At 45.5% G+C, this 22142-nt stretch overlaps 1 protein-coding gene across 1 annotated transcript; it reads left to right on the forward strand.

Annotated features, from left to right (window-relative positions):
• The first annotated feature begins 6117 nt into the window (after positions 1 to 6117).
• Positions 6118 to 16298, forward strand: ATP5PO (ATP synthase peripheral stalk subunit OSCP). Its single transcript, XM_040483990.1, has 7 exons — positions 6118 to 6226; positions 7390 to 7440; positions 8616 to 8726; positions 11390 to 11519; positions 13170 to 13282; positions 15733 to 15819; positions 16115 to 16298. The coding sequence occupies exons 1-7, from the start codon at positions 6191 to 6193 to the stop codon at positions 16226 to 16228; spliced, it is 642 nt and encodes a 213-aa protein (XP_040339924.1). The 5' UTR covers positions 6118 to 6190; the 3' UTR covers positions 16229 to 16298.
• The last annotated feature ends 5844 nt before the right edge of the window (positions 16299 to 22142 follow it).

Genomic DNA, 22142 nt, shown 5'->3' on the forward strand with positions numbered 1-22142 from the left:
TCTCTGTGGGCCTCCTCACTGATAAAAACAGCAAATGACTACTCTGTCCCCAAGTGTTATCAACACTTTCTTGGGCAGTAGGGCAGTACACCCCACTGTGGGATCCAGGAAGATCACATCTGTCCCCTGGGCATTTCAGAATCCCACTGTGCCACACACTATCCCACGGTCTAGGAGCATGTCCCCTCCCGTCTGTGTGCCTTCCTTGCCCTGACTTTTACTTTCGCTTTTACTACAACTAAATAATTATGCAAAGAAAAAAAAGGTATAATTTCCCTTTTTTTTTTTTTTTTTGCCATATATAATTTCCTGTTTCACACCAAAATCCTACAAAGCCTCTCCTGTTCTCACATTTTTATTTGCACCACATATACATACTCTTTTTTTTTTTTTTAAGTAAACAGCGTTCAATGCTTTCTTGTTTACCAATGTATCCTGAGAGCAGATTGTTGCTGCAGGAAGTGTGAGGGCTGAGGGGGCCCAGTGAGGAGTTGAAGGAACATTTGAAGGGCGAGTTTCTGTGGGTTCTAAGACACCTTCACGCTGAGGCTGTGTGATGGGAGCAAGAAACTACCTGTCTGAGCCCCGACACACGTGCAGCCTGCATGAGAGCATGTCTCGGGGATGGCTTTGTTTGTCGCAATACTTCTGAGAGTCTTGCTTGCCGCTAAGCACGGACCCTGAGGTTTGAACAGGGAAAGCTCTAGAAAGAAATGGATTCCGAGGCCAGAGGCTGCACTGCAACGTGAGGAGATGGCTCCCCCTAGTGTTGGGATGATTCTTTGGCAACCTGGAAGCGGCTAAGCCAGAGCAGTGACCTTGAATGCTGAGTTGGTGACCGGTTCAAGGTGGCATGACCCACAGACCAGGAGGAGAAGGAAGGGAAAGGAAGAGGCCCGGGCCCAGGATGGGAGACCGGCTTCTCCAGAGCCTGACCTCCCTCTGTCGCCTTCAGATCCTGATGATCAGTGCCGCAGACCCTCCTTACACAGCTTTCTCCAAAGACTCAAAAAAGCCGCCAAGCTGTGTGTGTGTGTGTGTGTGTGTGTGTGTGTGTGTTTTATTTGCTCTTTTCCTCTGTAGCAGATGCACCAAATCCTAAAGATAAACAGTTTAAAGCCATATGGTCACAGTAGCTGGAATCCCATTGTCCCTTTTCCTCAACACCTTTTCTTGCTCAAAGCCTGATGTGTTCCAGTCCTGGGGGCTCCCTGCTGATTGCTAGAACCTCTCTAAAGCCCCCTATAATGGGGAAATGCCATAGACCTGTGTAGAAAGCTGCCATAGTCATTTTCCTGGTCTTAGGTTTAAATGGACAGGTAAACTACATACGAAGTTATAAAGCCGGCTGCCAGCCTGTGGGCCTGTGGAAGTGAGTGGCTCTGGTCGGCTGTACGGGATCCATGCACCCTTCTCAAAATAAACTCCCCAGAGGAAAAGAACAGAAAGAAAGAGAAAATTGATGGAGAATTACTCCGAGATAAATAAATATGGGAATAATGCAAATACTTCCCAAGTCCTTTCAATGTAACAAAATGTGTAGGGAAAACCTTACCCTTCAGGGCATCCTTCGCCCTGAAGATACTGATGAGGGAGCGTGGGGCAAGGTACAGGCTAACAGCTCCACCGTCCCCCACCAGGAGGGATCTGTGTGACACTCCTGGCTCCCCAAGAACAAAGAAAAGGGGTTTAAGTGCTTGCCACGTGATGTGGGGAAACTAAGGCAGATGAAAAATTAAATTCCCTTACTGCCTATACAGCCCAGTGACAAGTCCTTGAAACAGGCAGAGTGACCTCCCTCTAGGAGCTCAGCTGCCTCGAGGATGACACTTTGCTGGGGGCAAAAGAGAATTTTGGCTTCACATTATCCGGTCCCCCCCAGGATCCTATAAGTCTACTTTAACATATAAAAATTCCCTTGGCAACTTCTTTTATCCCAACTCCCCCAAGATATATGCTGGCAATCATACTCCAAGCTTATGGCCCCCTGATATACATCTGAAGGGTCTCATGACTGAGGTTTTACTAAATGGTAATAAATGGGGTTTTCCTAACAGCGGCTAGCCCCTCAAAGTCCTGGAAACCTTGCTTCCAAAATTCCTTAGAGACTTACTCTACCCCTGACCCCCTCCCAACCTGAGGGTAGATAATCAGTTACCCATCATGATCCCGGGGCAGCTCTTCCTGCCCACGAGTCCGGTCCCCGTGCTTTAATAAAATCATGTCTTTGCACCAAAGACGTCTTCAAGGATTCTTTCTTGCCCGTCAGCTCCGAACCCCCCACCATCACCCCAAAACCCCACCAATAGTATCCTCACTATGTCTTCTGTAAAGCCAAAGAACATGTCCTGAGACTGATGGAGTCGATGCAGAAGCTGATCTTGGAAAGAAACCTTGGACGTGCTCCGGTCCAACTTTGGAGCCTGGTCCTTCATGCAACGTGCCAGCTTCAAGCCATCGCCCTTCGTGTCAGAAGCTAAGTATTATCAGACACTAGAATAGGAGCATCTCTCCTTTATGGGGCACAGAGGTAAGTGACAAGATCTTGGCATCTCTTTTCTTTTTTTCTGAGTATGGCAGTGACACATGCTCATTACAGAAAATACAAAATGTATTTTGTACTTTTTTCCTCAGCCTCACTAAGTCGTTTTCTAGGTTGTTAAATACTTTTTGAAAATCTCATTGTGATGGCTGCACAATGCTCCGCTCTTTTTTAATTTAAAAAAAATTTAATGTTTATTTATTTTTGAGAGATGGAGAGAGACAGAGCATGAGCGAGGGAGGGAAAGAGAGAGAGGGAGACACAGAATCCAAAGCAGGCTCCAGGCCCAGAGCTGTCAGCACAGAGCCGGACGTGGGGCTCGAACCCACGGACCTGAGCTGAAGCTGGATGCTCAATGAACTAAGCCACCCAGGTGCCCCCATAATGCTCCACTCTTAAAGCCATTCTTCCATGCTAAGACATTTGTTTCCTTCTTTTGTTTTGTTTTGTTTTGTTTTAAAGTAAAACAAAACAGATGAACATAGGGGAAAGGAAAAAAAAGAGAGAGGACGCAAACCATAAGAGACTCCTAACCATAGAGAAAAAACTGATGGATGCTGGAGGGGAAGGGAGGGAGGGGAGTGGGGGAATGGGATAAAGGGATGATGGGTATTAAAGAGGGCACTTGTTGGGGTCAGTACTGGGTGCTGTACGTAAGTGATGAATTGCTAAATTCTACTCCTGAAAGTAATATTACATGACATGTTAACTAATTAAAATTTAAACAAAAATTTGAAATATTTGTTTAAGAGTAAGGTGGACTTTTTGCACATGACCCCTCATCCAAATTTCTGAATTTCTGGGTCAAGGGGAAAGTCACTTCATTTTTTAAAGCACGCAGTTGAGGGTTTCATGACACCATGCCGCTGTGTTCCAGGCCACCATCTGGTGCCTTTGTAGAGAAAACAGCACAGTGAAAATTATTTATTTTGAAGTGAAAGTCAGCATAAAATTAAAAAGTGGCGATTTGATGTTTGGGTTCTGCCACCACTTTAGCCCGGGCCTATACCCTTGGGCAAGTCCCTTTGACTCCATTGGCTTTGCCTAAAATAACCCATTTTTAAACAATTTAAGGTTGCACAATAGGAAGGTACCATAAAAGCATCGCGCTAAGTCTTTTCCCTTCCATGGAACAACAAAAAAAAATTTTTTTTCTTTCCAAATTTTCTATTCTTGCGTAGCACAAAGCATGGCCACTGGGAATCGGTTGCCAGCTGATTGCTCATGAGGGTTTGCATCTGGGGCCTTGGCCTGTCACTGCAGTGTTTTGCCTGTGGTGAGACTCCAGCAGACGCCTACCAATCCAAGAACAAGTAGAAGGGAGGTTTGACTGCAGAGGTGCAGAGGCATCAGGCTTCAGGGCTTCTTCTGTGGTTCTCCGATAGTCCACGCCACCAAGATGTAAACAGGATACACCGTCATCAAAATCCCATGCTCAGAAATACATCCTGAGACCCAGAACTGTCATTCCCTAAACAGGGTCTGAGAAAGTTTCTGCACCTATCAAGTGGGAGAGTACCAGACTACCTACCTCTTAGAGTTGTCCTGAGACCCAACCTAAAAATGAAACCATGTATGCGTCACCATTAAATAAATCCTAAGACTCAAATAATCCCAAACTACCATCATAGCCACGTCCAAGGGGCTCGAGTGCGTTGGAGGCAAATACACAGAAAATAAAGAGCATCTCCCTGCTGTTCTGCAATCATACAGTTTAGTTATAATTATCAACACAATAGAGTCTAGAATTTCCCAAGTGCATTTGGCTCCGGAACTTTTGATTTGTATTACATCTAATAACACCCACACATTAGGAAACATGGGTTTGTGGTTTGAAATCGCATAGAATGTAAGGTCTACAAAAGCAAGCACTTTGTCATGTAACACACTGTATCTTCAGGGCATAAAAGGGCTGCCTGCACATAATAGGTACTCAATAAAATTTATGTTCATTGCATAATGAATATAGTTTCCATTAAGCTAATTTGAAAACAGCCTCTGAAAATAGTTTGCATAGTGAAGTGAAACATGGGTTTTTATGCTCTGCTAGTGAAAGTGTAAATAGGATAAAACTTTTGAAAAGCAGCCTGGCCTCAAGCACCAAGAACTTTTAAAGGGCTCATACCCTCTCACCAAGTTGTGCCAGTTCTGGAAATCTCTTTGGATGTTATTCTAAGTATGAAAAGAAAAAAAAAAAAGGTTTGCATTTAAGATGCTCAGGAGATGCAGTATTGTTTAAAATGAAAAAAAAAAACCACCTGGAAATCATCTGAATTATGTTCAAAAATCATTGAATAAGATACAGAATCCACTTGATGGGTTATTCTACAGCCATTAACATGCTCATGAAAATTATATAACTTTGAAATATTCTTATATCATAAGCATGTAACCACAGACCATATCTAATTTAGTATCCTTTTTTCTCTTGTATTAAGGAAAAAGGCAATAAACTAAATAATATATGAGGTGTCAATCCATATATATAACAAAACAATACAAAATAAAGAACTAACATTATTGAGTGCCACTCTGTCAGGCAGTTGTTTTAAATACTTTACATACGTATAATTTCTTTCTTTTTCCTGATAATCTATAAGGCAGGCACTATTATAATATCCATTATAATACTGAAAAAATGCCGGAGATAACACACCCAAGTATTGACAACAGCTGCCTCTGAGTGGTTGAAAAGACGGCAATTACATTCCTTGCACTTCTCTGCATTTTTACAAGTTTTTGTAATGATGAGAAAACCGCCCTCTAAAAGGATATATTAACAAATTAATCTGTGTTCCTATAATAAATCTGAACAGGAAAAAAAATTTTTTTCAGTTGACCACAGGACCCTTTTGTTGCAACCAGGGAACTCTGAACCGCGCGTACTCTGTCGGGCCAATTCTCTTCTGTGCAGAAGAGAAAAACAAAGTAAGCTCCATTTAGGCTGAAATGGGTTGAAATTCGGGTTTGTTTATGAATGCAGAGAACCTGGCCAACGCTAGTGTTGGGTTTTCGGTTTCGATGTCACACTTGCTCAAACCCCAGATAATCTCGAATAATCACTCCGCTCTACCCAGGAATCAAGAATTTAGGCACTAGAATCTCACATGCTCTCACAAACCAAAGGCAGTGCTGCGCTCAGGTGAGATGAGGGGAAGGGGGTGTGGAGGTAGAGAGGCAGCCATGGCCCAGACACTGGGCAGGTTGAATCCTCTGCGGGAGCTGTAAGGCTCCTTTGTTTTTATACAGAGCAAGGAACTGCACTTGATACACCCTTTGTTGTGGTAGAAAGAAGGGGTAAACGATGCTAATGATGCTAGTAATGAATGTGAAATAGAACATATGCCACCTGTTTATCTAAAAGGAAATTTAAAATCTAGGGAAAAGAAATCCACCCTACTGTAAGGACCATCCAGTAATGCAAGCGTTTTATTTTAAGGTGCTGTCCGAGGCCACTAGCTCTAGAAGTCCAGCCCTTAACAACCACTTCTAAAGACCACAACTCCCAGACTGACCGCGACCTCGGCGCATGCGGCCTGGTGACCTACGCCTACATTTCCCAGCGGCCTGAGCGGCTACGCTGACGCACGCGTGCGCCCTTGCGTCTCTCTCGCCGCCTCGGCTTTGACCTACAGCTACCCGGAGAAGATGGCTTCCTCTGCAGTGTCCGGGCTCTCCCGGCAGGTGAGAGAAGGGAGGTCCTGAAAACTAGCGAGAGGATCCCTTCTAAAGTGACACGTAGCAGAGCCCTAAGAGCCACAGAGCGAGACCACAGCTGGGGAAGCGTGGCCGCCATTCAGCGTTGTAGGGCCCTGCGAGTGGGAGCGACGCAAAGCGCTCGGGCGGCCCTACCTCCCTGTACGTCCGCGGGGCTGGTGGTGCAGGGGGACGTGTGCCTGACCTTGGCGTCCCCGAGCACAGCCTCGGGAGCAGCTAGTTTGAGGCGCACGGGAAAGGGGCGGGGGAAGGCTCCCCTGGACTCCGAGGAAAGGATACAGCCCACCCCCAAGTCATTTAACCTTGTCGTTGTGGTCAGACCTGTCAAGGGTCTCTAGTAATGCTAAGGAGTATTTATAAAACACATTTCACATTTTTATAAAGGAAATGAGACCGAAAAGTTTAAATGACTCGTCCTTGGCTGCTCAGCCAGGAAAGGGGTAGGTAGAGCTGAGATTCGAACCCACACGGTCATACAGAAGATGGAGTTGGAAAGAAAATTCGTGGTCTTTATACTACATAGCAACACTATGCTTTACACATCATGACACCTTACAGCTTAGGTAAGTTTTTCATAAGTGAAAAGGTCTTTTAATCCCTACAACCACTTGTGTTATAGAACAGTTCAGAACTGAAATTATTTCAAGGTGAGCTGTGCCCTTGCAGATGCTTTTTAAGCAACGAGTTCCAACTCTGTTCCTTGATAGACTAGATACCATTTCTCAGAACTAGGGTCAGTTCTCACATCAGACTGCTGCAGTACCAAGGGGATTAATCTTTCTTTTCCGATAGCATTTGGATTCTAAGAAGGTGCATCTCTTGCAGATCATGACTGGAATCCTCTCACTTTTTATTAAAATCCTTCCTCACGGGTGGTAACAAATGCCAGAAATTTGGGGTTTCTTGGAACATGTATTTCGTCAGAACTTGTGTTTCCTCTCTCATACTGGTGTGCTAGCCTCAGCCTGTTCTTAGCAAACAAGGAAGTTGGTGGGAAAACAGTTTCCCTGGCGGCTATGGATGATGCTCAGTGGTGAAATTTACTCCTTGGGAATAAAGAGCAGCTCGTGTAATCTCCGTGATGATACTAAGAAACTAATCACTTTAAATGTTTTATTATTGTTTTAAAGGTGCGATGCTTTAGTACATCTGTGGTCAGGCCATTTGCCAAGCTCGTGAGGGTATGTCAACTTTTGTTACTAATCGTAAAGTAAATGAACGTGCGCGGTTAGGGCATGGACTTTTGTATAATAAGTACTACCTAAACCTTTCTGCCTGATTTGTAGGTTCCAAAATGTGATGTGTGCGTGGGGATAGGGAATGGAATAAGTTGAATGCCTGGTGTGCAACAGGCCCGTGCTTATTAACCTTTGTGGGAATTTCTTAAAATCCCGTAACAATGATGGGAAATAGCTGGTCTTTTGTTTGCAAAAGAGGAAACAGACTGGGAGAACTCGAGTTTGGTCTCAGAGCTGGGCGGGAACTAAATCTTTCTTCAAACCTGAGCTCTTGCACTGCAACCATACAGAACTGCTAAGCATACGTAGTCATATATTGATGGCAGCGCGTAGGAAAAAGCCTACAGTTTTTTGTGAAAAATAATTCAAGCATCAGGCATTCAGTAAGCTGCTAAAGAGCTCCATTAAACTGAACATTGATGGGGAGACACTATAGGGGAAATTTATAGTGTCACCATTAAATGTTTTCTTGGCTCTAACGTGTGCAAAACTGTCTTCTATCAGTGTTTAAAATCTCCACTATGTGGAACTGATTAGTTACTGAGTTCAAAGGAAGCATAAGCTCATTTCAGAATCCATGTAATAATTGATTTATAGTTACCGCTGGAAGGGACTCTAGGTACCATATTTCCTAAGCACCACATTTTAAGATGAAAAATTGGAAGCTCAAAAATTGGAAGATTAAGTGACCTAGCCGAGGAAACGTCCCTGATTTGTTTGAGAATTGCCATTCAGGATAGCTTTCTGATTCCTTATTTGGTATTTAAACTTGTTGTGTGCTCTAAACAGTGTATTTTAATTTTTTTTTTTCGACATTTATTTATTTTTGGGACAGAGAGAGACAGAGCATGAACGGGGGAGGGGCAGAGAGAGAGGGAGACACAGAATCGGAAACAGGCTCCAGGCTCTGAGCCATCAGCCCAGAGCCCCGACGCGGGGCTCGAACTCACGGACCGCGAGATCGTGACCTGGCTGAAGTCGGACGCTTAACCGACTGCGCCACCCAGGCGCCCCTAAACAGTGTATTTTAATATATGTATTTAATCCTGCTATTGGCAGAATGATATCTGAAGTGATTTTCCTTTTCTCTTCCTCCCCCACCCCATCCTTTCTTAAAGCCACCTGTTCAGATATATGGTATCGAAGGTCGCTATGCCACTGCTCTTTATTCTGCTGCATCTAAACAGAATAAGCTGGAACAAGTAGAAAAGGAATTGTTGAGAGTAGCGGTAAGTAGCTTTTCTGCTTATTACTAAGTTTCCATCATGGGTTGTTTCCTTATTTGGCCATGTTTCTCTAATGAGGTATATCCTAAGTGAAAATGAACTACAAAAAGAAAAAAGAAAAAAAACCTGTTTTCTGTAATCATGTTGATAGGAATAGTACTGGGTATTGTTATTCTGAACCTATTGTATAATAGGTACAGGCAGATACGAACGAGGGTATTATTAATATTAGGAACCAAGATTTGGGGCTAAGAAGAAATAGAGGTCACCTTTGAAAATCTGTGCTTGTATTTCAGGCAGTTCTAAAATAGTCTTTAGAATGTATTATGACTTGCTTTGCTGGGAATTTTCTTTATGGAGCCTTTCCTCATTTTCAATTTTTTATTTTATCCCCAAGATGTGAGAGGGAAATAACCAAGCAGAGCACTCTGGGCAACAAAATCAGCAAAGGTGTATTGAGCTCCAGTACAGAACTGACAGGTGGGGAAGCTACAAGGGACAGTTTATTTTTACACTTTGTTTTTTTAACCTGGAAAGAAGAGCGAATCAATTGAATTAACAGAAGTGTACCGGTGTAACTTGGGAAAATCTGTTGTAATTTTAACCGAATTTTCTAGTTAACACGTTTCTGTCCACTCTGTTGCTTCCCCTTCCCTTGCTTTATAGCTGCCACCTCCGACAAGAAGCTCTGCGTTAAAGGAGGAGACGGAGGGGCGCCTGGGTGGCTCAGTCAGTTAAGCCTCTGACTTCAGCTCAGGTTATAATCTCACGTTTCTGAGCTCGAAGGCACAGAGCCCGCTTCACATCCTCTCCCCCTCTCTCTGCCCCTCCTCCGCTTGTTCTCTCCCTCTCTCTCAAATCGGATAAATAAACTTAAAAAGGGGGGGGGGGAGAGGGAGACACAGTCTAGCGTATACTCTCTCTAGAGAAAGTTTTGCGCTTTCTTAGTTTTCTGTTTTAAGAATTTCTTCTATTTTTAATCTTATTTCTGAAGATTTTTTTTTTTTATACTGTTCGGAAGAAAAAACCCTGATGAGGCTAGTCATATAGGATAATATTTATTCTGTTCATTTTTCATCTCAAGCTTTTTTTTTTTTTTTTTTTGGAATTTTTGTCCTAGCAGACAGTAATGTTCGTTCCATATTCCTTTCTCTGTCCAGTTAGCTCTACAGACGATGCTTACTGTCTGAGTTGGTGTGACCAACCCACAGAGTCAACAGCCTCACTGTTGGAGACACTTGGGGGAGGGGTACCAAGAGCAGACAGGATCACACACAGGCATTTTTGGAGGTGATAATTATTGCCCGCTACTTGTCATGTATGGCCATTTTGTTTATTTTTTTTTTAATTTTATTTTTTTAATGTTTACTTTTGAGAGAGAGAAAGGGACAGAACACAAGTGGAGGAAGGGCAGAGAGAGAGAGAATCTGAAGCAGGTTCCAGGCTCCGAGCTGTCAGCACAGAGCCCGACACAGGGCTTGAACCCATAAACCGTGAGATCATGACCTGAGCCAAAGTCAGATGCTTAACCAACTGAGCCACCCAGGCGCCCCACATATGCCCATTTAAAACCGAACAGTGGTATTCACAATGGAGTGACCTAGATTGTGGGTGTTAAGAATGGGGTTTGACTATAACCTGGAAATCAGTTAAGATGTGGAGACGTAGAAAGGAGGCACTTACCTTAAGACTCTTTGTAAACGAAAATCAGCAGTTTTTTGGCACTGAGAGGAAAGTGATGCTACACAGGTGCCACTAACTGCCCATCGGATGATACAACAGAGAAAGATGGGAAACACGAAAAACCGGATTACCCAAATGCCAGCTTTTAATTTGCGTAAGTCCTCAATTTTTATGGAAAATTGTTTCTATGGAGCCAGTCGCGTTGAAGTTTTAGCATTAGGTGGTGTATGACGGGTAGCCTGGATTAGAGCAGATTCTGGCCGAGAGCCTGGGAGAAGGTGCTAGCAGTGAGTGAAAGGCTGGCAGGTATTTAACTGAAAGATGCCCAAACGGAAACAGCCATTGTTTTGTTAGAACCCTGGCCTGATACTAAGGGGAGCAAGGTGCCGGAAGCTACCCTGGGTCGCTGAGGACAGACATTTATGAATTAACAAAATGGAGACATGTGGTCCCTCTCCTGGTAGCTGCACTCCCACTGTTCGTCCACTCTGCCTCCCAGGCTGATTGAGGCTGCTCTGGAAACACCAGAGCTCTCTCACGGGGCTCTGTAAGAGGCAGGACAGAATCAGGATCACTCTGACACAGAGAGGCCCCCCTCCAGGGGAATAACAGGGAGACTTCCTTTGCCGTTAGAGCACCTTTTCAGCTGAGTATTACCCATAGTAAATACAGTAACATATGCAGTTCGTTGAATCTCGGCTGCTTAGTTTTTCTGTAATCTCTCTTGAAAAGCAAAAATAAATTTAAGAAACTTCATAAAGTATCTTTAAATTTTTCCAAGAAGTACCATTATATCTTGTGTAAAACCAAGGTATGGTGTATTCTCAAAGGCAGAGAAAATTATTTGATTGTAAACTTTTCTTCATACATGCTTTGAGAGTGCTAATTTAATGAAATACATGATTCATAACAAAATATGTTGTGGCGGCGAGGATCGTTCATGCACTAAAGAGTTGAAGAAATTATTTTTTTGGTACTTTCAGCAAATCTTGAAGGAACCCAAAATGGCTGCTTCCATTATGAATCCCTATGTGAAGCGTTCCGTGAAAGTGAAAAGCCTAAACGACATGACAGCAAAAGAGAGATTCTCTCCCCTCACATGCAACCTGATCAGTAAGTATTAGGTCTTTTCTACTGAAAATCTTGCCCCTGGAAGTGTGATCCGTGGACCAGGAACGTCAGCATCACCTACCTGCCTTTTGGCCGCGATCTAAGGAGTTAGCCAACCTAATAAATCAACCTACTGCATCTAACTAGCTCCCCAAGTGAATTGTTTGTGAGTTAAAGTTTGAAGAGCACTGTCTAAAGGATATGACCGTGTAACAAAGTAATTGCAGCCACTACTTTTCAACCCGTGGAGAAGACAGATAGGATTCATAGCAAGGAAACGGTGTGTAACCGGTGGCTGTATCTCTGTCCTCAAAGACATTTGCATTGTTTGGTACATTAGGCTTGCTTTTCAAGTCCCATGGCCAACCCAGAATACATGTTCCAAAGAACATGTATTCATGGCATCATCTTTGAATATAGATAATATGTTAATTTGAGGATTTGTAGCCAAACATTGGAATCTAACCTGAAATATGAAAATCAGGTTGCAGGCCATGGTCAGGAAATCGGTTGGAGATCTGTAAGGCCTCCCCACACACCTGGCTATTTTAAATGCTTGTCGGTGGTGGGTTTTTTTAAACACTGAATATACTTTTTAAATACCAAGCACCATCTTCTTCATTCACATTCTTAAAGGACATTGAATATAGCATTCTAAGGCCACAAATCTAAGTTTGCTTTTGAGGTGAATATAATACCTCGTGAATAACCTAGGGGTTTTTGTTTTGTTACAATAGTATACTAACATACAAATATAATTTGTTGTCAGTTTGGCTTCCATACAACACCCAGTGCTCATCCCAACAAGTGCCCTCCTCAGTGCCCATCCCCCACTTTCCCCTCTCCCCCACCCCCCATCAACCTTCAGTTTGTTCTCGGTATTTAAGAGTCTCTTATGGTTTGCCTCCCTCCCTCTCTGTAACTGTTTTTATTTTCCCCTTCTCTTCCCCCATGGTCTTCTGTTCAGTTTCTCAAGATCAGCATATGAGTGAAAACATACCTTTCTCTGACTGACTTATCTCACTCAGCATAATACCCTCCAGTTCCATCCATGTTGCTGCAAATGGCAGGATTTTATGCCTTCTTGTTGCCAAGTAGTATTTCATTGTATATATATATATATGTATATATATATATATACCGTATCTTCTTTATCCATTCGTCAGTTGATGGACATTTAGGCTCTTTCCCTAATTGGCTGTTGTTGAAAGTGCTGCTATCAAGTGAAAGTTGAAAGTGCTAGGGGTACGAGTGCCCCTAGGCATCAGCACTCCTGTATCCCTTGGGTACATTCCTAGCAGTGCTATTGCTGGGTCATAGGGTAGATCTATTTTTTATTTTTTTGAGGAACCTCCACACTGTTTTCCAGAGCGGCTGCACCAGTTTGCATTCCCACTAACAGTGCAAGAGGGTTCCCCTTTCTCCACATCCTCTCCAGCATCTATAGTCTCCTGATTTGTTCATCTTCGCCACTCTGACTGGCATGAGGTGGTATCTCAGTGTGGCTTTGACTTGTATTTCCCTGATGATGAGTGATGTTGAGCATCGTTTCATGTGTCTGTTGGCCATCTGGGTGTCTTCTTTGGAAAAGTGTCTAATGAATAACCTGTTTTGAGTGATTTTGACGTTACTGAGACACCTTCACTTTCCCAGATTTGCTTGCTGAAAATGGTCGCTTGAACAACACCCCTGGAGTCGTTTCTGCCTTTTCGACCATGATGAGTGTCCACCGTGGAGAAGTTCCTTGCACAGTGACCACTGCATCCGTAAGTGGCAGCTTGTTGCTGCTGTATTTGCTTTGACATCCGTGCATCGCGTTTTGCATAATGAAAAGAAAAAAAACAGGCTAAAATCCAGAAACCGGGAAAGGTGATCGGTCACTTAGGAGGTTTGCTTCACTTCTTACACGAGCTGCCATGAACCTGCGCTTTGGAGGGGCCGGTGTGTGTCCCGTTAGTGCCTCCCTACCCGCTGACTGTTCGGGAGGACGAGACTGGACTCAAATGCGTTAGGAAGTAGTGGTTTATGTTCCCTCACAAGTTGGAGTTATTTCACAAATCCCTTGGTAAGTAGTCTCCTGAAACTGGACTGTCTAACCTTTGGTGGCAGCGAATGGGAAGGGTGGGAAGGGCAGGCCCTTGTGGAGTTGCTGACGTGGCTGTAATAATAGACCTATATGCCGAGTACTTCGTAATGTATTATTTAATGGCAGCGTTCTATGTGAGGTAGAATTATCCTTATTTTACAGATGAGTGAACCCAGGGAAATTAAGTCATTTGCCCAAAGTGACAAAATAGGGAATCAGGGTTTGAACATGGCCCTCTCTCTCACAAGAGCATGTACCTTAAGCTGCGCCACCTCCCCAGAATTCCTTTTGTTGATGTCCTAAGTACGTATTTTCTCCCTACTGTAGTTCAGACCGCATAGGAAATCAGCCTTGAGGGGCTTACTTCTCAGTAGAGGACGGCGGATTTGCTTGGAATACGCAGCACCTGACCTCATCTAGGTTAATTTTTCTGGTATTTCAAAGATACTCTCACTCTCCAAAAGAGCACGGCTTCAGAGAGACATTTTACCCCAGATCATGTATTTGCACGCTTGTAGTTCATAGTCGGTGCCACGAAAGTGCACAACTGACTGCGAATCCTTACAGCTCAGGCATCTGCCCGGGCCCACTGGGCCTGCCCCAGTTCTCGGTGACAGCAGGGCCCAGATGAGGCTTCACCAGGCAGGTCATACCGTCATACCATCCCCGTGGCTGAGCATTGGTATAAATTCTGTCATTCAGTGAGTACAAGGACATGATTTTTTAATTTATTTTTTACTTTTAATTAAAAACCATTTTTTTTTTTTTAATGTTTATTTTTGAGAGAGAGACCGAGCGTGAGCAGGGGAGGGGCAGAGAGAGAGGAAGACACAGAATCCGAAGCAGGCTCCAGGCTCTGAGCTGTGAGCACAGAGCCTGATGCGGGACTCGAACCCACAAACCACGAGATCATGACCTGAGCCGAGGTCAAACGTTTAACTGACTGAGCCACCCAGGCGCCCCAAGGACATTATTTTTTTAAAGGGTGCATATTTTTGTAAAAGTTTTTTAGAACCAACTGTTGCTAGTGCAGCAGTGTTTGATGTTGAAACTCCCGGGTAAATAAGTTTCCACTGTTCAAAAACAAAAATTATTCCTTGATTAGTGACTAAGGGCACAGTCTGTAGAAATAGACTGATTTCAAATATTGCAGCAACTGGGACCTTAACCACTCTGAACCTGTTCTCTCCTACGGGAAATGGGAATAAGAGCCGCCGGCCGCCCAGAGTTGTCCCGGTTAAAGGGGGTGGTGGGTGTGAAATGCCAGCACAGACCGGTGCCTGGCACCCGCTAAGCCTCTGAGTGGGAGGTGTGCACGTACTTCGGAGCTCTGTAACCTTGGAGGAGGCCTGGCGAATGATGTCTTGATTAAACACCAGCAGACTTTCACACCAGCTCCCCCAAGAGGCGTTGTTAGATCTTTGCGAAGATGGAAAGCCTTATCTGCTAGCTTGTGGACCCTTAGGTGTGGGGGTAGAGAGAGAGGATTTGTGACAAGAGGCCGCTCCTTCAGCGTTTCTCACTCTCCCCTCACCAGGAGTAGGAGTTGAGGCAGAGAGAACACAGGCTGACGTCTGAGTGCTGGCTCTGTCAGAGTCAAGTGCAGAGCCGTGCGGCCAGGCGTTCCCCGTGAGGCTCGGAGTGCAGCGTGCTTCTAGAAGCTCCTGGGAACCAGAGGTCTTAGAGATGCTAGAACCGGGTCAGATTGCAGCTCTCCATCCAAGGACATAGTGGCCTCCTGCCATGCCCACAGGGCTGCACAGGAGAGGCCTGTGTCATCAGGCATCATTAACTTCAGTATTGGGGGGGGTCCTCCTCAGTCGTGTCTAAGTCGTACCACTGATACCAGGGAGCAGAGACGGGGAGGGAGTGGCATTTATGGGCATCAGTGACCCGCCCGATGAGCTCGCTGAGGTGTTCTTGTGGGACAGGACATCGGCATGTTCCCGGCACACCAGCGGTGTGAGTAACTTGCAGTGCAGCTCCTGGAAGGGCCCAGAGACCACACAGGAATTCACAAGGCCTGTCGTGCTGATGTGTGCCAGGGGTATTTTCTTCCTGAGCTTTTACGTGGAAAGTTCTGTTCTGCTTTATCTACTTAATTAAAGGATGGCTTTGTCCTTTTTTTAGCCTTTAGATGAACCCACTCTTGCTGAATTAAAAACAGTCCTGAAGAGCTTCCTAAGTAAAGGCCAAGTATTGAAATTGGAGGTTAAGGTAGGTTTTTAATTATGTATGGTGTGTTTCCTCAGGTTCTTTGACACTGTTGAGTGGCTGTAGAAACTGAAAAATTAAATCTCACCAAATACTAAATTGTTTCTAATAGAAATTTTATGTTCTCAATTTAAATGATTATGGATTCCATTCACAATCTGACTTCTTTTTTCTAGACATAATGATAACATCTTACGTTTGTACAGCATGTAGACTTTTCAAAGTACTTTTTCATCTTTCTGTTCGATCAATGAAATATCAATGCTTTTCCACATTTCCAACCTACTTTCTTTCCTAGATTGATCCGTCCATCATGGGTGGAATGATTGTCCGTATTGGTGAGAAATATGCTGATATGTCTGCGAAAACCAAGATTCAGAAGCTGAGCAGGGCCATGCGGGAGATTTTCTGAAAGTGTTGATTTTCTGTCCATGAAAATCCCTAAACTTGTAGCAACAATAAAATGCTTCCTGAACAGAACATATATTGTTTACTATCTTTTTTGAAGTGGAAATACAGAGAACCTTATATTCTATCTTTCTTTCAGAATCCGCCCAGCTAAAAGGTTAAAAGCCCTGTTGGTTGGAGATTTTAGTTTGTGTAGATTACTCTTAGGAATTTATGGAAGCTTGTGTCATTAGGAAGAACTGTTAACATTTATTGAGGCCTTTATTGCAGGCACCATTAAGTCCTTAATGTGTCTTACCTCACGACCTTGGCCTCTGGGCTCAGAGCCCGGGGAGGGGCTGACCCTGCGGGCGGAGTTGATGCCAACAACCAGGCCAGTTACCACCCCGGAGTTTTAGTGGTCTGTGCCCATGTCCAGTCACAGATCCTGAAAGCGGGCCTCCCAGCCCCCAGGACCTGTGCTGGTCAAGACATTGGCAGCTGCCCCTCGCCGTCCTGCTTCGTGCTTCTTAACAGCTTCCGCGGCACGTGGACCCACGCCTGTTGCTGTGCCCCGAGGTCCAGCATCAGCCAGGTGAGTGCGTGTGTTTAAGGTACTGCAGACAGGGCCAGCTTGTGCCATCTGACCATTCTAACAAGTTCTTAAGTCCTGTGCATCTTGTTTTAAACCCAAAGTGACCCGTCTTAACAGTCCTGCCCTTCATCTTCTAGTAAATATAAAGGCAGTGACGCTCTATATAAAGGCTCTCAGATAGATTCTGGCTAAAAAGCAGTCTTCATTCTGGAATCTACTAGAAGAATGCCATTAATCTAACAAGGATTCGTTCCCTCCCTCCCACTGCGGGCAGAGGTCTGGATCAGAGCTGCGCACTCAGCAGAGGGCAGCAGGGTAGCTGTCCCGACCCCTGTGAATGTCCTCACAACCGAGGACTGGCCAGGAGCTTCGGCCCGGATAGGAAGTGGGGACGTTCTCCCCGCCGCAGGCAGCTGTGCCGGCGGTGGCTGCACCGCTCGCTGAAGGCACCGCTCTGGCTGAACTGCCCGTTGGTCCTGCTGATTCTCCCAAGACCTTTCCGGCCAACCGGCAGACGGGCAGCGGAGTCCCGTTCCCACAGGCTGGGCCCAGACAAAAGGCAGTTCTGCTTCTCTGATAATCAGCTGATCTGAAAGGGTGGCCTGAAGGCATTTCTCCGAGACTCCCGCTCTGTGTGTGGCCACTGCACTTCAGGTTGTGAAGTACATCCCGACGGACTGGAACCTTGGGAGTACCCGGCACAGGCCAGGCACGGCGATACTACGCCCATACCACCAGAAAGTTCCGTAAGTAAAGGGACGTGACGCCATCTACAGGGAAGTTCGTGATGTCGACTCCGGCTGCTCTGCACCCTGGGACGGTAGACTGGCAGCTAGGAATGTGCCCTGGAGCCCCCCAGGGGGTGTGGGTGCGAGCCTGCTCTGCTGCTTCCCACGGGTGGGGCACCCCGGCTCCTCCACGCCTGGCTTTCGTCCCCTGTAGACGGAAGCGATCATGCTCACTTCCAGAGGGGCCGCAACAGGGAAGCAAGAGCACGAGCCAGTGCGGGGAGGCGGAGGCGGAAGGGTGGCAGTAAACACTGATTACTGGCTCCGTGGCCTGCCACTTTCCTGGGTCGTGTGACCCCAAGGATTGCTGAAACGCAGCACCCACCTGACACATTATGGTCACGTGGCAAAGTCCCTCCGGTACTACCTGCAGAAATCTGTCCTCAGGGTTTGTCCAGCACTCCCGGTCCCTGATAGGCCATTAGGATGACTGCTGCTCCATTGTTCCTCCAGGAAGGCCTCCCCTAGTAAAATACGCTGATCCTGACATACCCCCCTCCCAAATAGGATGCTGCTTTTGAGTCCACTCCGTGTATCTTGACGCTTTACAACAACTCTGTGATACAGGTGGAGCAGAGATACCGCCTGAGGAGAGAGATTGAGGGGCCCTCGCGTTTGCTCAGTGTCACGTGCTCGACCGGCTGTTGGATCACGTCCCTGAGCCCTGTCTGCCTTCATCCTAGCTTGCCTCGTGCCTACAGCCAGCCCGACACTGCACCAGACGGCATCCCACACGCGTGAATCACCGTAAAACCACAAGCTTCTAAGACACCGGACGACTGATGGACAAAATATCTTTGGGAGGGGGGTACCCCGGGGGGTTCGCTCAGTTAAGCGTCCAACTCTTGATTTCGGCTCAGGTCGTGATCTCACAGTCGTGAGATCGGGCCCCACATCAGGCTCCACGCTGAATATACACATATATGAGTACCGTAATATTGCCCGAATCCTTCAGAGCAAATCCAACAAACAACCTTCCTGTTGGTTGAGCACATAGAATCAGAGGAAGTGTACGAAATGCTTCAAACACGGCCTTATGTGAGCACCAGATCAGCCGTGGGTTACCCTACCCACAGATCTGTGTACAGTGGTAAATTTTAAAGGAAAAGTTTAAGGAAAAATTTTAAAGCAACCTAAAGATGTTGGGATTGTTTGAATAACTTACAATACATTTAGACAATGAGATACTATGTAGTCCTAAAAAATCAAGTAGTGGGGGCACCTGGGTGGCTCAGTTGGCTAAGCATCTGACCCGATTTTGTCTCAGGTCATGATCTCATGGTTCATGAGATCGAGCCCCATGTCAGGCTCTGTGCTGACAGCACGGAGCCTGCTTGGGACTCTGTCCCTCTCCCACTCATGCTCTTTCTCTCTCTCTCTCAAACTAAAGTAAATACACTTAAAAAAAAGTCAAGTTGTGGATAAATATATAGCTGATTTAAAAGAAAGCAATCAACAAAATAGAAGTGAAAAGTTTTCTATAAATTATGTAATTGAACATTGCCTTGCATAAGGGAAGTGCTTGGTGTGTATTAGCTATTAAGTAATGTAAACATCTAACACACACACACACGCACACAGAGCAAGAAAATACAGGAATAATGAGCATCAAAATGTTAACATTTATTTTTGTGTGGAAGAATATCTCCACTAATTGATTTTATTTCCTTTGTATTTTTCTGAGCTTGCTGAATTTTCTGCATTAACAAATATTCTATAATTAGGAAAAAACAATAAATACTCTAGAATAAAATATTTCCTACTAAATTTGGTTCAAGAGGTACCTACTCAACATGCTTTATATCAGCAATTCCTTCCACTCTCTGAGCTGTGCAACGGGACCGTGTCGATCGCAGAGACAATGAGTTGTAGTTTGGAAAAGTACTATTTTCTTGGTTTATAATGATTTTCATTTTTGAAACTTCAAATAATAACCAAGAAAAGCACAGGGTTTTTATGTTTACCAAAAATGGGACCTACTGATTTAAAAATAGGGCAAAGACATGCTATTTTATTGTGAAAATGTTTTTTAAGGTCCTATAACAATTCAACTGGAGTTCAAGCCAACCCAAGAACTTTAATGTCTATTTAGTTTTGGGGGGTGGGGAGGGGCAGAGAGAGGAAGACACAGAATCCAAAGCAGGCTCCGGGCTCTGAGCTGTGTGCACGGAGTCTGATACAGGACTTGAACTCACAAACCACAAAATCATGACCTGAGCTGAAGTGAGATGCTTAACCGGGTCACCCAGGCCCCACGACCTCAGAACTTTAACACTGGTTCACATTCAGAGAAATCAGTGATGAAATAGGAATTTTGCCTTAAAACCAGATCAGAAGAAAATGCCATAAGTCATCCCCTAAAATTCAGGTAGCAGTAAAATTCAGTGTTGGGTCTGCCAAGGGCGCCCAGGGTTACGACTCAGGGTTGTGAACACGCAGCGTTGTCTGCGTCGGAAACTTCACGGAAAGCCAGAGCAATCCTCGGAATGTCCTGGTAAGACAAGCTGAGCTGTGTGCTCACCCCTCAGCACCCCTGGCATTTCTGCTGCCACCGCTCAGAACTGCTCAAGTTCTCGGAAGGAGTCGGTACCGGGAGATGCATTTCTACCTGGAACCACCATTTGTGTGCAGAAAGCGTGGGAAGGGTGGTGGGTTTGGTCCGCTTAGTTGTCCTTCCCCAACTCCAGCCTTCCCCGTGGGAGAAGGAAGCACACAGGAAGGGGAGCCATTGGCCAGGCTCTCTGTTTCCTGCCTGCTCAGAAGGGAGGTGGGGCAGAAAGAACCCGAAACAATCCACCGGAACAGGGTTGGCTTTCTCGTTTTATTCATGAACCATGTGAATTGAAACCGTACAGGTCAAAATGAACAAAGAGCTGTTTTGAAGAGATTGTTCTTTTTAGGGTCAAGATACACAGGAATAGCCATCGGTACTGGTGTCGCTACTGGGTTAAGAAAAACAAAAATCAGTTACCATAATCTGAATCAGTAAAATGTAACGTTTCATACATAATAAGGTGCCAAAAGGAACACTCGACCAGGAGAACTAACCTCAGCTTCTTTTAAACAAACAAAAAAAGCAACCTAATGTCTTGGCCCTGCTTCATCAAACCTTGGACGAATACATAATTCTACAATTTATAATAGAGTCTAATAATGTTTAGAGCTCCATTGACATTACATATCAGACAATATAGTCTCCCTTTTATGGAAAATTAACCAGTACCATTATTTGGCAACAGAAGTATATTACAGTCAACAGGACATCCATGGCGGGGGTGAGGGGTGGCTGAGTCTCACCCCCGGGGAAGGGTTGTGAGGGAAGCAACATGCCACCAGCAGTGGGACCCATTTGTCACGAGAGACTCGTGTCAGACTGATACATTCTTTTCCAAACAGGTAAAGGCTAGCTGGAGTGGCCTGCAGGCACTGCTGGGTAGGACCCCCAGGCTCTGGCTTTTCCTGTCCCCAAAGTTTTCTGAACTACGGCCCGAGGAGCAGTTGACTGGCTAACTCATTCCCACTCAGCCCTGAGCCCAGCCAAGAGGGCACGGCGCTGAGAAAGGTCAACACCTATGCTGGGCGGATGGATCAGAGCTGGTCCAGTTCTGACGAACTGGCCTGAGATGCCCAGCCCCCTGCCCCCAGGTTGAGCTTGAACAAGGAGATCTCTGAACGGCCCCATCTTTGGGAAGAAAGTCAGTCACATCCACCAGGACCGCTCCTCAAGGTGATTTGCAGATTCCTCGTATGCCTCAACAGATTCCAGGAAGCTCCCAGAAATCACAGCTTCCCACCCTGGAAGTCCAGGAATCACTTGGACTCCAATGTTCGCTGATCTCGGGCTTATCAAAAAGGAACTTCCACTGCTGGTTAGCGGCAAGAAGCACGTAGCTAACCGTTGAAAGAAATGTTGAAAACCCGGCGCTCACACTCCCCACGAGTCCCTGCAAGCCATCAGCCCTACACTCTCAACGGCAGTGACCCCCATGCAGTGCCCTGTCTTACCAGGAACTATTTGCTTTGTGGCATCACTTCCAGTCTGTTGGGGGAAGCTGGCCCCCCAGCTTGTCACCTCCTGAAATGACTTCCAACTGTATCTCTCAGGGGTTTAGACATCGAGTTTCACGGGCTTTTGTGTTGTATCTTCTCCTCGGTGGCCTGCAGGGACGTTTCTGGTGGCAAGTCTGTGCCCTAGAAGCATCTTGGGCTACTGCCTCTTTTCTGGAAAGGGGAAGATGAGGAAGACATCTTGCCCCTGGGATCTCCATTAGGGACACCGGCATCTCAGGAGACTGCTCTGCCCTGCCTGTTTTGTGTGCCCAGAAACTCCAAATTTCACTCTTCAACCCACCCAGCCATGCAACAGGCAAAAGTGGCGAAGACACCCGGGGAAATTTCATTGAAAAGGCAAACATCAAAGGGATGTGCCCAATCTATCCAGGAATCCAGGAAGAGAACTGCAAAGGGTGACCTGGAAGGAGGGGCGGGGGGGGTTGGAGGGGTGCCTGGTCAATGAAATTTCCCCGGGTGTCTTCGCCACTTTTGCCTGTTGCATG

The sequence above is a fragment of the Herpailurus yagouaroundi genome, unplaced genomic scaffold, assembly GCF_014898765.1.
Source record: "Herpailurus yagouaroundi ecotype Mexico unplaced genomic scaffold, PumYag 162, whole genome shotgun sequence".
NCBI lineage: Eukaryota > Metazoa > Chordata > Mammalia > Carnivora > Felidae > Herpailurus > Herpailurus yagouaroundi.